We start from the raw sequence: 15,280 nt of genomic DNA, 5'->3' as shown, positions 1-15,280 counted from the left end.
AAAGAAATTGGACCACTGTTATTCACAGAGACATCATCTGTATAGAAAATTCTGTAGAATCCACCAAAAAAAAAAAAAAAAGCCATGAGAATAAGTGAGTATAGCAAAGTTGTAGGATACAGGTCAATTCACAAAAATCATTTGTATTTCTATAAACTAGTAATAAGTAATTAGAATTTAATTTAAATAATGTAACATTTATGACAGCATAGAAAATGAAATACTTAGGAATAAATCTGACAAAAGATATATAAGACCTACACACGGAAAAGTATATAGCATTACTGAAATAAATTAAATATGACCTAAGTGCATGGAGCCATATATTGTGTTCATGGTTCTGGTGACTCAATGTCATTAAGATGCCAATTTTCCCCAAATCTACAGCTCCAACCCAATCATCAGTAGCCTATCAGGTTTTCAAAAGCCTAACAAGTGGATTTTAATATTTTTATAGAAATGTAAAGGACTAGAACAGCCAAAATAATTCTGAAATAGAACACAGTTTAAGGGCTTCTACTACCTGATTTCGAGAGTGGTCCACCTTACACCAGCCAGAATGGCCATCATCCAAAAGTCTACAAACAAGAAGTGCTGGAGAGGGTGTGGAGAAAAAGGAAGACTAGCACACTGTTGGTGGGATTGTAAATTGGTGCAACCACTGTGGAAAACAGTATGGAGATTCCTCAGAAAACTAAACATAGAACTACCGTTTGTTCTAGCAATCCCACTTCTGGGCATCTATCCAGAGAAAACCACAACTCGCAAAGACACATGCACTCCGATGTTCATTGCAGCACTATTTGCAGTAGCCAAGACATGGAAACAACCTAAATGTCCATCGACAGAGGAGTGGATCAAGAAGATGTGGTACACATACACAATGGAATATTACTCAGCCATTAAAAGGAACGAAATACCGGCATTTTTAGCAACATGGATGGACCTAGAAATTATCATGCCAAGTGAAGTCAGCCATACAATGAGACACCAACATCAAATGCTCACTGACATGTGGAATCTGAAAAAAGGACAGACTGAACTTGTTTGCAGAACAGAGGCTGACTCACAGACATTGAAAAACTTTTGGTCTCCAGAAGAGACAGTTTGGGGGGTGGGGGGATGTGCTTGGGTTATGGGATGGAAATCCTGTGAAATTGGATTGTGATGATCATTATACAACTACAGATGTGATAAATTCATTTGAGTAATTAAAAAAAAGAAAAATATGGAGAAAAAAAAAGAGCTGTGGGAGTGGGGAGGAGGGAGGGATTACAAGGATCATGAAGAAACTTTCTGGACGAGGGCTAGATATGTTTATTCTCTTGATTTGATGATGGTCTCACTGAAAGGATGAAAATGCAACCTGACCCTCCCAGAACCCAGGAAGTTAACCCTGTTCCCTATAGGTAAAAGTTCATACTTTTTGCTGTTTTAGGGCTTGCTTTCTGTTCTGTACAAAACTATGTGGAAGGGGAAAAACAGGCCCCTGAGAATGTGCCTCTATGCATAAAACTTACTAACTGCTTGTTTGGCTTCTGTAAAGCTGCTTGCATAAGATAAAAAGAGGAGAAGTTAATCGCCTAACCGACCCCAGTAAGATCGGGTGCACCACAAATTGTTGAAAGTCCTGATAAATATATCTTGGTGACAATATGTCTCCCCCACCCAGGGACAGGCACAAACACGTAACTCCAGAACAACTTAAAATTAATTGGTCCACAAAGCGCGGGCTCTCGAAGTTTTGAATTGACTGGTTTGTGATATTTTAAAATGATTAGTTTGTAAAAGCGCGGGCTTTGTTGTGAACCCCATAAAAGCTGTCCCGACTCCACACTCGGGGCCGCAGTCCTCTACCCCTGCGTGGCGTATGACTGTGGGCCCCAGCGCGCTTGGAATAAAAATCCTCTTGCTGTTTGCATCAAGACCGCTTCTCGTGAGTGATTTGGGGTGTCGCCTCTTCCAAGAGGGGGATTTTCTTTCCACTGGCCTTTCATCACAGGTATATACATACATCCAAGCTCACCAAATTGCTGGCTTAATGCATGCATAGCTTACTATATGTCAATTATGCCTCAAGAAAGGTGAAAAATCTCAGTCCTCAGGTCCAGTTTTTGGAGGTATCATATTATCAGCTCCATTTAGCAGATATGCAAACTGAGCCTTAGACTGACTAAGTGACCTAAGCCTGGTCACACAGATAATACCTAATCCTCCTCAGTCCAGAGCCCAGAAGGAAATGCTCTTCTCCCTGCCTCTCATTCAACAAGTACCGGTCCTATAACGTGCCACCGTGGTTGGAGTAAGGGACAGAGCAAGGACAAAACATCCTTCCTTTGGAGGGGCTGACACTCTGCTGGGCCCAGGTCCCTTCTAAGCTTACTTAATAGCCTGTCATTGCTTTTCTCCTTATTGCATTGCTGACATGTCTCACGAGGGGAGAAATAACTTGCCGAGTTTCTGCCTTGTGCCAGGCTATCTGCCTATATGATCTCCTTCAAGCATCACAACACCATGAGGTGGGCATCATGTCCATGCTGCAGATGAGGAAACGGGCCCCGGGAGGTGCGGAAACTTGCCAGGCTCACGCAGCTGGAGAGCAGCAGAGCCAGGTTCCACACGCAGATCTCCCTGCCTCCAAAGTGTGAGCCTCCCAACACCCCAAACTGCCTGTGATCAGGATCAGGCCCTTGCTCCTGCAGCAAGAGTCTAAACAAAGCCCATTTTCCTCACAAAGTCACAACCAGGCGCCAAGCCCCCGGGGATAAAAGCAGCTGTTCACCAAAGGTTCTGTTTTGTGTTATTAATTTATTTAAAATGTCATACCCACACTCAAGAAGGAAGAAAATAATAATGAGTCTGGAAATTGCGAAGTGTTGGCTTCATCGGATCAAATGTGCTGCTGGCCTATGTCTGTGGTCAGATCTGACTCCCAGCCGGCTCTCCCCACCCTTCAAGCAGGCCTTTTTGGGGAGCCCAGAGAGGGACTCCAGCCTCTGTCTCCATCATGAATGGAGCTGGGGGAAAGCCCTTTTCCACTTTGTTTCGATTGTGACACTAAATCATTGCAATGGGTAGAGCAATTACTAGGAAACGAGAAGCAAATAACAAATGCAAACTCAGAGCAGTGACAAAGGAGAGAGACAGCTGCTCAGGTACTGGAAAGCCCTGTGCCAGAGCCGTCCTCCCCATGCCGTGGCCCCACTCCGAGGGCACCTGGACCGCCGCCCCCCCCACTACCCAATTCGGGTTTGTTTTTTTTACAGAGAGAGCCAGTGTAGTGTTTACATCAAGAGGACGCAATGGGATCTTACTGTTATTATTTTTATTACTACACCCTAATATATTCAGCAAATAACTTCAAGCACTGGGTAGATGGCAGGACACAGTGAATTGTACTGGATGACCCCTGCGGCCATGGAGTTTATAATCCAGGTGGGAGACAGATTGGAAACACTAATTATTGCCTTTTCAGCCATGACATTTGCACACAATGGAGGTCTGCTGCTGGCCCATCCCTTGGAGCCTTGGCTGCCTGGGAGAGGAGACGAGTCTACATCCTAGGAGCAGGACGGAACGCAGTCAGGCTTTAGCTTTAGAAAGACATCTCCCAAGGCAGAGAGGAGGTTGGGGGCAGGATTGGATGTGGGGAGATGGGATCAGAGGAGGCGGCAGTGACTTGGGCTGGGCTGGGGCAGGGGCGGGAAACGGTCTGAGAAAACAGCATGTGACCTGAAAGAGGGGTTTTAATGATGTCAGCGAAACCAATCTCCTCTTTACAAATAACTGCCTTGCTGGCAACACTCTTCCCTTCTCCCGAAGCCAAACGCTGTGATTCCAAGGAGCAGCGAAGACACACAGGGTTTGTCCGACTTCCAACACTGACCTCTGCTTTCTGGAATGCCCGCTTCTTCAGAGCAAGCGAACGGCATCCAGACAAAAGGCCAGAGGGTCAGGTTCCTGAACCCACAAGTAGTGTTTTCCTGAACTGCAACGTGTCATGTGCCTGCCCAGAGGAAACTGTATGTCAGCGGGGAGTCTTCCACTCCTGCAGGTCAGTTCTCTGCAGACCAGCAGAGGCTAGTCCAGCCATGGCCCAAGGTCTCAAGCCCTGATTCAGGGAAGGGTGAAACCCAGTCTCCCTAGAGTGAGTGCCCCCCCCCACCTCCGCTCAGGGACAAGAGTTCTATCTGGGGAGTTCCCGCTGTGGCTCAGAGGGTTAGGGACCAGACATTGTCCCTATGAGGAGGCAGGTTTGATCCCTGACCTCGCTCAGTGGGTTAAGGGTCTGGTGTTGCCGCAAATGCAGCTCGGATCTGGTGTTGCTGTGGATGTGCCGAATCAGCTGTGGCCCTGATTCGACCCCTGGCCTGGGAACTTCCGTATGCCATGTGTGCAACAATAAAAAGGAAAAAGAAAAAAAAAAAGAGTTCTAACTGGATATGGCCTCCATTGTCCCAAAACATTTGTTAACGCACATCCCACCTCCTCATTCTTTTCCCTTTAAATCCCGGGTTCCCTCCAGAGCCCCAGTGAGGAAGGGGTCAGGACAGAGGACGTGTGCCCACCCAACACCCCTGGCCTGCCTTCCACCGACACTCAGCACCAGGCCTGTGCCTTGAACCCAGGCGGCAGGTGCTGGTGACACTCTGGTCCCTTCCCTCATAATGCTCTCAGTCTAGGCCCGCAACTGTCTTCTGGGGAGCCCCAAGCCTTTCTGGACACTTCCATGTCCCCCCCACATTGCCATCAGCTCCCGACCCCAGGATGCTCTCTCACATTCCACTCTAGCTCACAGTCTCCTCCCACTCTCCTGCCGTCATCTCCGGGCACATCGGTAAACTGGGTCACACCTCAGCCTCCTCCCGGAAAGGCTTCCATGCCCCCCCCACCACCACAGCTACCCAAAGGCATAGCCCTCGCCCTCGAAAGCGTGGTTGCTAGAGCGACCCCGCCTCTGACCCTGAACTAGGAAATCCTTCGCCCACATGACCTCCTGGCCTCCCTCCCCTGGACGAACCGCTGCCGACCACACGGCCTGACTTCCAGGACACCGGGCTGCCTGGGCCTCCTGCATCCAGGGCCACTGCCTCTGCCTCCTTCCCTGCTCCCTGCTCTTCCTTCTGCTCCCCAATGGCACAGCGCACCCCTCTTCTCCTGGGTCTTCTTGGTTCGGCTCTCATGGCAGCCCCCTGACGGGTCTAAGGCCGGGCCCCTTCTCTCCATCGCCCCCGCCCTTGCCTCCCACAGGCTGCTGCACGCCCCCCAGCCAGTCTGCTGCCTGCAGTCAGCCCCGTCTTGGCAATTCAAACCAACATTCTAAAGTACAAATCCATCCAGGACACTCCCCTTTTGCAACCTCTCGGTGAATCCCCAAGGCTAACAAGCTAGAGCTCTGCCTCCTGCCCACCCCACCCACCACCTTCTCCTTGATGCCCCAGATACTCTGGTCCACTGTGTGTTTACAAGTCTGCCTGTCGCTCTCTCAGAATTGTGTCCACGTCCCCCACCCCTGCCCCTGTCTCCCCAACAGGCAGCACCACAGACTGATGAATGAGCGAATGAGCGAAGGTCAGTCTCACTACCGGGCTATCTGGCAGCTGGGCTGCGGCAGTGTCGGCAGAGGCAGCAAGAAGATGGAAAAAACATAGGCACGTGGAGAATCTTTCCACCTCCTGAATGCAGTACCACTGCAGTTTGTGTCCATCACACTTGGGCCTGCTGGACACCCATCCACATGCCTCTGTGACCCTGCTCACCCTCGGCTGCCAGTTGGCAAGAGAATGACCCACTGGCCTCTGGTGAGGCTTGGCATGCCCACATTCCCAGCAACGATGCCCTGAGGAGCACAGGCCCAGGAGAACAGCAGGCTCGACTTCTCTCCTCCCCAGATGCCACAACCACAGGTCATGTTAAACTTGACTAAATACCTTATCCGCCTCTTCGGTGAGTTATGCACTCTGCCTGACATGCCCTTCCCCATTCCCATTCTGTTTCCCAAGTCGCATATCAGATACAATCCCTTACGGCCTTCAAGGCTCAGCGCCAGAGTCCCAACTGCAAGGGCAGAGCGAGTCCACCCCCGCCTGCACTCGAGGGCGCCATGGTGTAACCTAGACCTCAGTCTCCCCCATCCCGGGGACCAGATGTGACTCAGGTCGGAAGGGGACCAAGCACAGTGCTCTTAGCCAACCCGCTACTCCTCCGGGCCTCTGCTCCCTCGCAGGCATCACTGCGTGTTCTCTGGAGCACGGTGCTCATGTGCGCAACGCACAGGACCTACTCAAACCACGCACGGGTGAGAAATCCCAGCCACAAGCTCTCGGGAACTTGCCACACGCAGGCACTGTGCGGGGGTCTTACACACCCACTGTTGGGTAAAAACCATGGTCTCCCTCCTTTCACACATGCGAACATTGACGCGTAAAGAGAATGAGTAATTTGTCCAAAGTCCAAGAGCCAGGAAGGGTGAAGCTGGGACTCCTTCCCAGCCTTGCCAGACCGAGTCCGTGCTCGGTGGGCCCGGCAGCCGGGCTTGGATAGAACCGGGCTGAGGAAAGCACAGAGCGTGCGCGTTTTCAGCACATTCTAAGAACAGCAGTTCCCCCGCGATGCTGCTCCACATTAAAACTAATGACAAAAACAGCTCTGACATTCCAACCGGGCTCTGAGAAACTGCTGGGCCTTCCATTCCACAGCCCCGAGGGGTGGGCAGGATGACAAGCAGATTGTAGGGAAGGCTCGGGGGGGACAAAATGCCACCCTAAAGATGTACCCTCTTACAGGCTGCTGCCACCAGGACCCCTCAGAAAGGCCTCCTTCACAACACAGCCCTCTCCCCGAGCCTTGGCAGCCAGGACTCCCCCCAGGCCTGCAACCCAATCCCCCGCGGTGGTGATGGGGTTCTAGGCCACAGCGGGTACGTGTGAGCTATTACGTACACAGCTAACACAGCTGTGAGCTATTACGCTACGACGTTGTATCTGTAGTAACGGGCCAACTTTTGATAAATTTGGTCACTTGTTGGAGTCACCAGGGAACAGGGCCATGACAGTTCCATGTTTGCAAACTTCCATTTTCCTTGCTCTCTGCCAATCCTGAACTCACTGTCTGCCTGGCTTCCTCTAAGTCTTGGGCCAATGCTCTTGCGGTCCCCCCTGCAGAAACTCGCTGAAGCCACATTCTACCCTCGGTTATCAACAGCGTTTGGGAATCTGCATCTTCAAAGACTGAGCTCACCAGGCAAAAGCCTTGCTCTGGGGGAAGTGGTTATACCGCAAAGCAGGCACCCCAGCAATCACGTTCCCCCTCCTTGGCCGTGTGTCTGAACGGGGCCAGAGGATGTTCTGCTACAGCACTTCTCCTCTCACTCCCTCCCACTCCACCCATTCAAACATCCACTGCGCATCTAGCACATTCCAGGCACTGGGATTCCACCAGGATGCAGCCCTCCAGAACCCAGTGAACAGAACCGCCTCTGCCTGGGTGTTGCCAAAGACGATGGGGGGAAGCCAGGGAGGGAGGCCCATCTGGGTGCGGGAGGGGTAGGAGGGAGAGAAGAGAGGAAGAAAAGGGACTGAAGACAAACAGAAGTGCCAAGAAGTGTTCAACTTTAACACGTCACCTGCTGGTTCATTGTAATACTGATGTTATCATTTTAAAACTCCTTTATACATATGATGAGATAATACAAAAAGGTAATTATTCATTGTTGCCAGGAACCAAAAGTGTCAGTGTAAAAGAGAACACGCAAAAACCAAGGGAATTAAGTTAACAATCCTGGATGTCAGATCTGAACAGGAAAGATCAACACTGTTTTGGTCGTGTTTCCAGCTGATCGTGTGCTATCACAAATATTCCTGAAACCTCAGGCTCACAGCAACAACATTTATTTCATAGGTCAGTCGAGGGACTGCAGTTCAGCCGATCTCTGCTGGGGTCGCCTGGGTGGAGTCAAGCTAAGCTGGAATTCAGGCTCTGGGTTGGGGTCAGGTCATCTTTAACGTCCTCACTTGGGGAGTCAGACTAAATGTGCAGGAGCTACGGGTCCCTCGTGGAGGGGCGCGAGTGCCAAGAGGGCTGGGGGGAGCTTCACGCCTCTCACCAGCTCAGTCCCTTGGCAGCATCATGGGTGCCCAGGTCACAGAACCGAGCCCAAAGTCCATGCATTTCCCCCCATCCACAGGGGAGACATGACAAGGATGAGGGCGAAGGAAGAACTGGGGAAGAAACACCACCACCTACTCCATCATGAACTCATGACTTTTCCTTTTGAAAACTAAGTATTCCCTAGCCCTGGCCACCAAAAAGGCCTAAAAGCAAGAGCAATCCGGGCGCAGTGAACATCTTCTCATGCAGACTGTGGTTTCTCAGTATCATTCTCCACTAAAAGAAACCAGGACCTCTGAAGGAATGCCCGATTCCAGGTCTTCAGCAGGAAATGGGTATATCTTGCTGTATCAAAAAGAAAGGAAGTTATCAAAAAATAATGGGATCATGTTCAAAGGCTACAGGAGATGATATGAAAGGAATCCCATTGTTTAAAAACAGGATAATTCTATGCATCAAAAAGAATAGCAACTGGAGTTCCCGTCGTGGCTCAGTGGTTAGCGAATCCGACTAGGAACCATGAGGTTGCGGGTTCGACCCCTGGCCTTGCTCAGTGGGTTGAGGATCCGGTGTTGCTGTGAGCTGTGGTGTAGGTTGCCAATGCGGCTTGGACCCCGTGTTGCTGTGGCTCTGGCGTAGGCCGGTGGCTATGGCTCCGATTAGATCCCTAGCCCGGGAACCTCCATATGCCTCGGGACCGGCCCAAGAAATGGCACAAAAGACAAGAAAAAAAAAAAAGAATAGCAACTGTAATGGACTGAAACAGACCCCCAGGCCCACGCTATCCCTGTGGAATCCGAATCTCCAAGGATAAAGCCTAGGTAACTGGATTTTTATGGAGCTCCTCCACTGACTCTGGCACATAGCCAGGACTGAAAAGCACCAGCCCACAGGTTTCCTGATCTTCTGGGCGTCCAGACCACTCGCTGTGCCCGTCTTGCTCTCAGATGCTGGCCTCTGCTTCCTGGAAAGTCTCGACTACATCAAACTTACAAGTATCCCGTGCTCATGTGCTTCCAGCTCTGGGGTGGTCCAGCCATAATGTGGCAGGCATCACCGAGGGGAAAAATTCCAGTGTTCAGTCTAACGACAGTAACAATAGCAAGAAAGCTGGGAGAGCTCCCAGCGTGCTTCTTTGAACCACAGTTTTGACAATGACCATCAGGAACAAACTCTTCTGCTTTTAGCTAGCATATCATAGATCTAAGACCTAAAAGTCTCGGGTTTCTCTAGGTACCTGGAAGCAACCCAGCCTCAACCCTCACTCTGCATCAGAATCACCTGGGAAACCTCTACAAAGTGGGGCTGACAGGGTTCCAAACTCTGACCCAGAGGCTCAGATCCCATGGTTTCGAGTGGAGTCTGGGCACCAGTCTTTCGAAGGCCCAGGTGATTCTGGTGCAGCCCCAACTGAGAACCATGGCTCCAAGCTCCTCTTGAAACAAACTAGCTCCACCTTAACACCTTGTCATGACTTGAAACAAGATATGCCCTGGACGAGGCCCCTCCGACATGCAGTGAGTGCCCTCTGCCCTGTGGGAAGTCTCGGTCTGCCCTTAGCTGTGCCTCTGAAGAATTCCCCACCCTTCCCTCCTGCAATCAGCCGGAGCTGCCATCCCCGCCTCCCTGGGCTCCAAGCGGGCCAGGCTGCCCACCTTGCTCAGGAGAAAGATCCATACAGCTAAACTGGGCTAAACTGCTCCAGACCAAAGCTAAGCGGAGAACAGGAGCAGAACTAGGTTCTGCTGAGAACTAGGCAACCATCACACAAATACTCCCCCAGCAGGCTCCAAGAGGTAGTGCGTTGGTTGAAGCTTTTTTTGTTTGGTTGGTTGGTTTTGGCTTTGTTTTTTTAATTAGAAAGAACAAGTAATGCCACATTAGAAGAAAACAGAAAAAAACTGGAAGTCATCCAGTGCAAAAAAGCTAGCACAGCTCTGCCCCTCAAAGCTAATGAACACAATACACGCGACTGCCACATCTTCACGTGGAGTGCTGAGCAAAGCTAGCACTACTAGGTTTCCCCTGATGACGCCTGCTCTCAGAAGGCCTGGATCCTTTGAATGGATTTCAAGAAAATACACTGTTTTTTCAACATCTTAACAGCCACCACACTGTAAGAAGAATGCATCACGCTAAGGATGTTCTGGAACTCACATCATGAATTTCATGGATCCCCCCCCCCCACCGCCCACACCCCTCTTCTCTGAAGTCTGCACCCCACTCACAAGGCTGGGCCCCCTTAGCTGTGCTCACTCGTCTTGGCCACATAGTCCTGGCCTGAGTTCTGAACCAGTGCAGGACACGGGACTCAGTGGGGATGGACTTGCTTGCTGGTCCCAGTCTGGAAGATAGCTTCCTGGGCATCACATAAATGTGGGCCCTTCAGGGAGGCTGGGTTGGACCACAAAGGTAGACAGAACAGAGGCAGGGGAGAGAGGAGAGGGAAGAGCAGAGGCAAGGAGAGGGGCAGAGGAACAGCCTGCATTCTGCGTGGTTCTTCGGGATGCCCCAACTCCGTGCCCACAGATTCTAAAAGGGCCCTTTTTACCATGAGATACCACCTCACACCAGTGAGAATGGCCATCATTCATAAGTCCACACATAACAAATGCTGGAGAGGGTGTGGAGAAAAGGGAATCCTCCTGCACTGGTGGTGGGAATGTAAGCTGGTACAACCACTATGGAGAACAGTATGGAGGTACCTTAGAAAACTATACATAGAACTACCATATGACCCAGCAATCCCACTCTTGGGCATATATCCAGACAAAACTTTCCTTGAAAAAGACACACGCACCCTCATGTTCATTGCAGCACTATTTACAATAGCCAAGACATGGAAACAACCTAAACATCCAGTGACAGATGATTGGATTAAGACAATGTGATATACACACACAATGGAATACTACTCAGCCGTTAAAAACGAACAAAATAATGCCATTCGCAGCAACATGGATGGAACTAGAGAATCTCACACTAAGTGAAGTCCAAAGGAGAAAGACAAATACCATATGATATCACTTTTATCTGGAATCTAATATATAGCACAAATGAACCTTCCCACAGAAAAGAAAATCATGGACTTGGAGAACAGACTGGTGGTTGCCAAGCGGGAGGGGGAGGGAGAGGGATGGACTGGGAATTTGGGGTTGATAGATGCAGACTATGGCCTTTGGAGTGGATAAGCAATGAGATCCTGCTGTGTAGCACTGGGAACTATGTCTAGTCACTTATGATGGAGCAGGATAATGTGCGAAAAAAGAATGTGCACGTGTATGTGTGACTGGGTCACCCTGCTGTACAGTAGAAAATTGACAGAACACTGTAAACCAGCTATAATGGGAAAAAAATAAAAATCATTACATTAAAAAATAAGTAAATAAGTAAAAGGGCCCTTTTAGCCTTGTAACAAATTCTTCTTCTGCCTATTCAGCTACTTGAAATGGCTTTCTATTACTTGCTAAAAACAACAACAATAAAAAAGAACCCTAAGAAAAATAACTTTACAGCCTCGTTATCAGCTGCTAAACATTTCCAGGAATTTTTTTCCCAAAACCCAAATCAATTTTTTTCTCTTTATTGAATATGCTGTTTCTAAAAATGTATGTATGCTTTTCATGTAAATATGTGCCTTGCTGTGGCAACTGGCTTCAAAATTAGAAAGAAGGCAACCACCAGAATTTGGGATCAACAGAAAGAAAGCTCTGGAAAATGTTCCCTTTCATCTCAGCCGCCACAGTGAGCATTCCTTTTCTTCCTGGGAAAAGGAATCCATGTGGCCAGGCCTGACTCAGGTGTGCAGGTCATGGGCACCAACTGCCCCCAGCCCTGCCAGAGGGGGCCAGATGCAGTGACTTTCTCTCTAGAACGCAAGCACCTGGCTCAGAGAGTGAACACCTTCGAGAATGGAAAATTCCTGGATGTTCTCCTTAGAAGGGGCTTAAATCCACCGCATGCATTTACAGAGGCTTCTAGAGAGAAACCAGGATACTGAGTCGCTCTGGTGGCCAACTAAACCCTCCCCTCCCAGGCACAGCGCAGCGGTACAGGGTAAAGGATGAGGTACAGACCTCCGGCTGGATGGCTTTAAACACAGGGATGTCCATCAATGTGATCTGGCTCTGCAACAAAAGAGAACCGGGGTTAGAAAAAGCTGGAAATCAAAGATAGGGTCATGTGGCTTTGAAACTATATGGAGCAACAACACATTCTTACAGATTTTACTTCCCCCCTTGGAATAAAAATCAAAATAGAGTAAAAAATGGGGCAGATGTTGAAAATGCCTCGCCCATTCCTTCCCTCTTCATAAATCTCTATCCTCCCTTCTTTCATGAATGTGAGGTGAACTTCCAATTTAGGAATTGATAGCAGTCATTTAGAGGGTGGGACCGGGAGTAAGGGGAACACTTTTACTTTGGATATCTTTGTTCTATTTGAGTTTGTGTTTCAAGCCTCAATTGCTTTCACAATTTAAAAAATTTGTAGACGCAGTATTAAAAATTACAATGCTAAACAGAGACACTATCTGTTACTCTAAATTTAAATTTTTTTAAATTGTGGCTTATAGAAAGTGTGTATTTCTTCTGAGGGCTAAGCCTTCTCTAAATTATATGGTAGAATGTTATTCAAGATGCACCCACAGACCAGTGTTGGACTACGAAGTGCTTATTCCACTAGCCCACAATGAGATAACTACAGAATTTGAGAGCAAGCATTTGGAAACTTTTATAGCGATCCTCATGACATTTTTATTGCATATTTAAAAAATGTCAGTCCTTAACAGATTGGAAATGAAAAAGCTGGTCCTTTATCACAGCTAGCTTGAGAAGCACTAATTTTGTTAATACAGAAAACACACACCCAGTTAAAAGGCTATTGCCATGACTAGAAGCTCATTAAGTGACAGTAAGACAAGGTACCATTGCTGGCAATTTTGCAGGCCAATGTGTGGTCAAGGCTGACTTCACATGACCTACCTATCTCCATGTCACAAAGGAAACCAGGTAACAGCTAATAGAAGCCTCTGTGACAGGCCAGCAAAAGGAGAGCTGAGAGCCTCTAGATGCCCAGTAAAGAGAGAGGACACCTGTCCACTATACACAATAGCCTCTAGGAGGACACGACACAGTGAGCAGATGCGGGCTCTGGAATCTACAAGATTGGGCATGTGTCTGGACACCATTACTTAACAAAAATATTCTCTTTGACATGTGACTTTAACCTCTCCCAGGTTCAGGTGCCACATCTAGAAAACTGTGACAATAAACCCTATCTTAAAAGATCTTTGTGAGAATTCAAGACAAGAGGTGCAGAACACCTGGCACCTAACAGATGCTCTCTCTATATGCACGTGTGTGTGTGTGTGTGTGTGTGTGTGTGTGTGTGCTCGTGCACGCGCACTTACCTTTGGGTATATATACAGGGGCCAGGCATTCTGTACCTCTTAAACTTTCACAAAGACCATATATATGTTTATATATTTATATCTTTATGTCTACCTAACATAATTTTTTTGGCAACAGGGAAGTCCCATAGATGGGCTCATGTATTGGTGTATGAACTTATGGTTCCTGCCCAATACATGAGCTAGTAAGTAAGGGACTATTAATTTGTTTGAATATCCATGCTTCAAAGTTGCTCTAAAAAATACTTAAAGGATTCCATGCAATCCCTATCAAATTACCAAGGACATTTTTCACAGAACTAGAACAAAATATTTTAAAGTTTGTTTAGAAGCACAAAAGACCCAGAATAGCCAAAGCCATCCTGAGAAAGAAATATGGAGCTGGAGGAACCAGGCTCCCTGACTTCAGACTGTACTACAAAGCTATAGTCATCAAAACCATACTGGCACAAAAACAGAAACAGAGATCAGTGGAACAGAAAGCCTGGAATTAAACCCACGCACCTACAGTCAACTCATCTATGACAAAGGAGGCAAGAATATACCATGGAGAAGAGACAGCCCCTTCAATAAGGGGTGCTGGGAAAACTGGACTGCTACATGGAAAAGAATGAAATTAGAACACTTCCTAACACCATACCCAAAAATAAATTTGCTGGGGTTGTGGGATGGAAATCCTATAAAATTGGATTGTGATGATCACTGTACAACTATAAGTGTAATAAATTCATTGAGAAAAGAAAACGGATTAAAGACCTAAATATAAGACTGGATACTATAAAACTCTTAAACACTCTAACACTCTCTGACTAAACCACAGCAATATCTTCTTAGATCCACCTCCTACAGTAATGACAAGAAAAACAAAAATAAACAAATGGGACTTAATTAAAAGTTTTTGCAAAGCAAAGGAAACCCTAAACAAAACGAAAAGACAACTCACAGAATGGGAGAAAATACTTGCAAATGAAATGACTGACAAGGGATTAATCTCCAAAATATATAAACACCTCCTGCAGCTTAATATAAAAAAACAAACAACCCCATCAAAAAATGGGCAGAAGATATAAACAGACAATTCTCCAAAGAAGATATACAGATGGCCAAAAAACACAAGAAAAGATGTTCAATATCACTAATTAATTACTAAAGAAATGCAAATCAAAACTAATGGAGTTCCCATTGTGGCTCAGCAGTTAACGAACCCCACTAGTATCCACAAGGATCCAGGTTCAATCCCTGGCCTTGCTCAGTGGGTTAAGGATCCAGTGTTGCCATGAGCTGTGGTGTAGGTCACAGTCAAGGCTCAGATCCTGCATTGCTGTGGCTGTGGCGTAGGCCAAACGCTCTAGCTCCAATTCAACACCTAGCCTGGGAACCTCCAAATGCCATGGGTGTGGAACTAAAAAGACAAAAAAAAGAGACAGAGCAACAAAAAACAAAATTACTATGAGGTACCACTTTACACCAGCCAGAAAGGTCATCACTAAAAAGTCTATAAACATCACAACACAACAATGGAATGAAAAAGTATGTATACATGTATGTGTAACTTGATCCCCATGCTGTACAGTGGAAAAATAAATAAATAAAAAGAAAAAAGAAATAAAAAGTCTACAAACAATAACTGGTGGAGAGAGTGTGGAGAAAAGGGCACCCTCTTATACTGTTGGTGGGAATGTAAATTGCTGCAACCACTCTGGAAAGCAGTATGTAGATTCCTCAGAAAACTAAAAATAGAATTACCATTTGATCTAGAAA

The 15,280-nt window shown here is 47.5% G+C and overlaps 1 protein-coding gene across 9 annotated transcripts in view; it reads right to left on the bottom strand.

Annotated features, from left to right (window-relative positions):
* Positions 1-15,280, bottom strand: part of RALGPS1 (Ral GEF with PH domain and SH3 binding motif 1) — a 291,847-nt gene that overhangs the window by 214,622 nt on the left and 61,945 nt on the right. For all 9 annotated transcript variants that reach the window (XM_047768428.1, XM_047768433.1, XM_047768434.1 and 6 more), the window contains exon 4: positions 12,186-12,236. In XM_047768428.1, the coding sequence (XP_047624384.1) occupies positions 12,186-12,236 (51 nt within the window). The remainder of the gene's footprint in view (positions 1-12,185; positions 12,237-15,280) is intronic.

This window comes from Phacochoerus africanus, chromosome 2 (assembly GCF_016906955.1).
Source record: "Phacochoerus africanus isolate WHEZ1 chromosome 2, ROS_Pafr_v1, whole genome shotgun sequence".
In the NCBI taxonomy this organism is placed as follows: Eukaryota; Metazoa; Chordata; class Mammalia; order Artiodactyla; family Suidae; genus Phacochoerus; species Phacochoerus africanus.
Note: the sequence above shows the minus strand (reverse complement) of the source record. Positions and strands in the feature narration are given on the sequence as shown.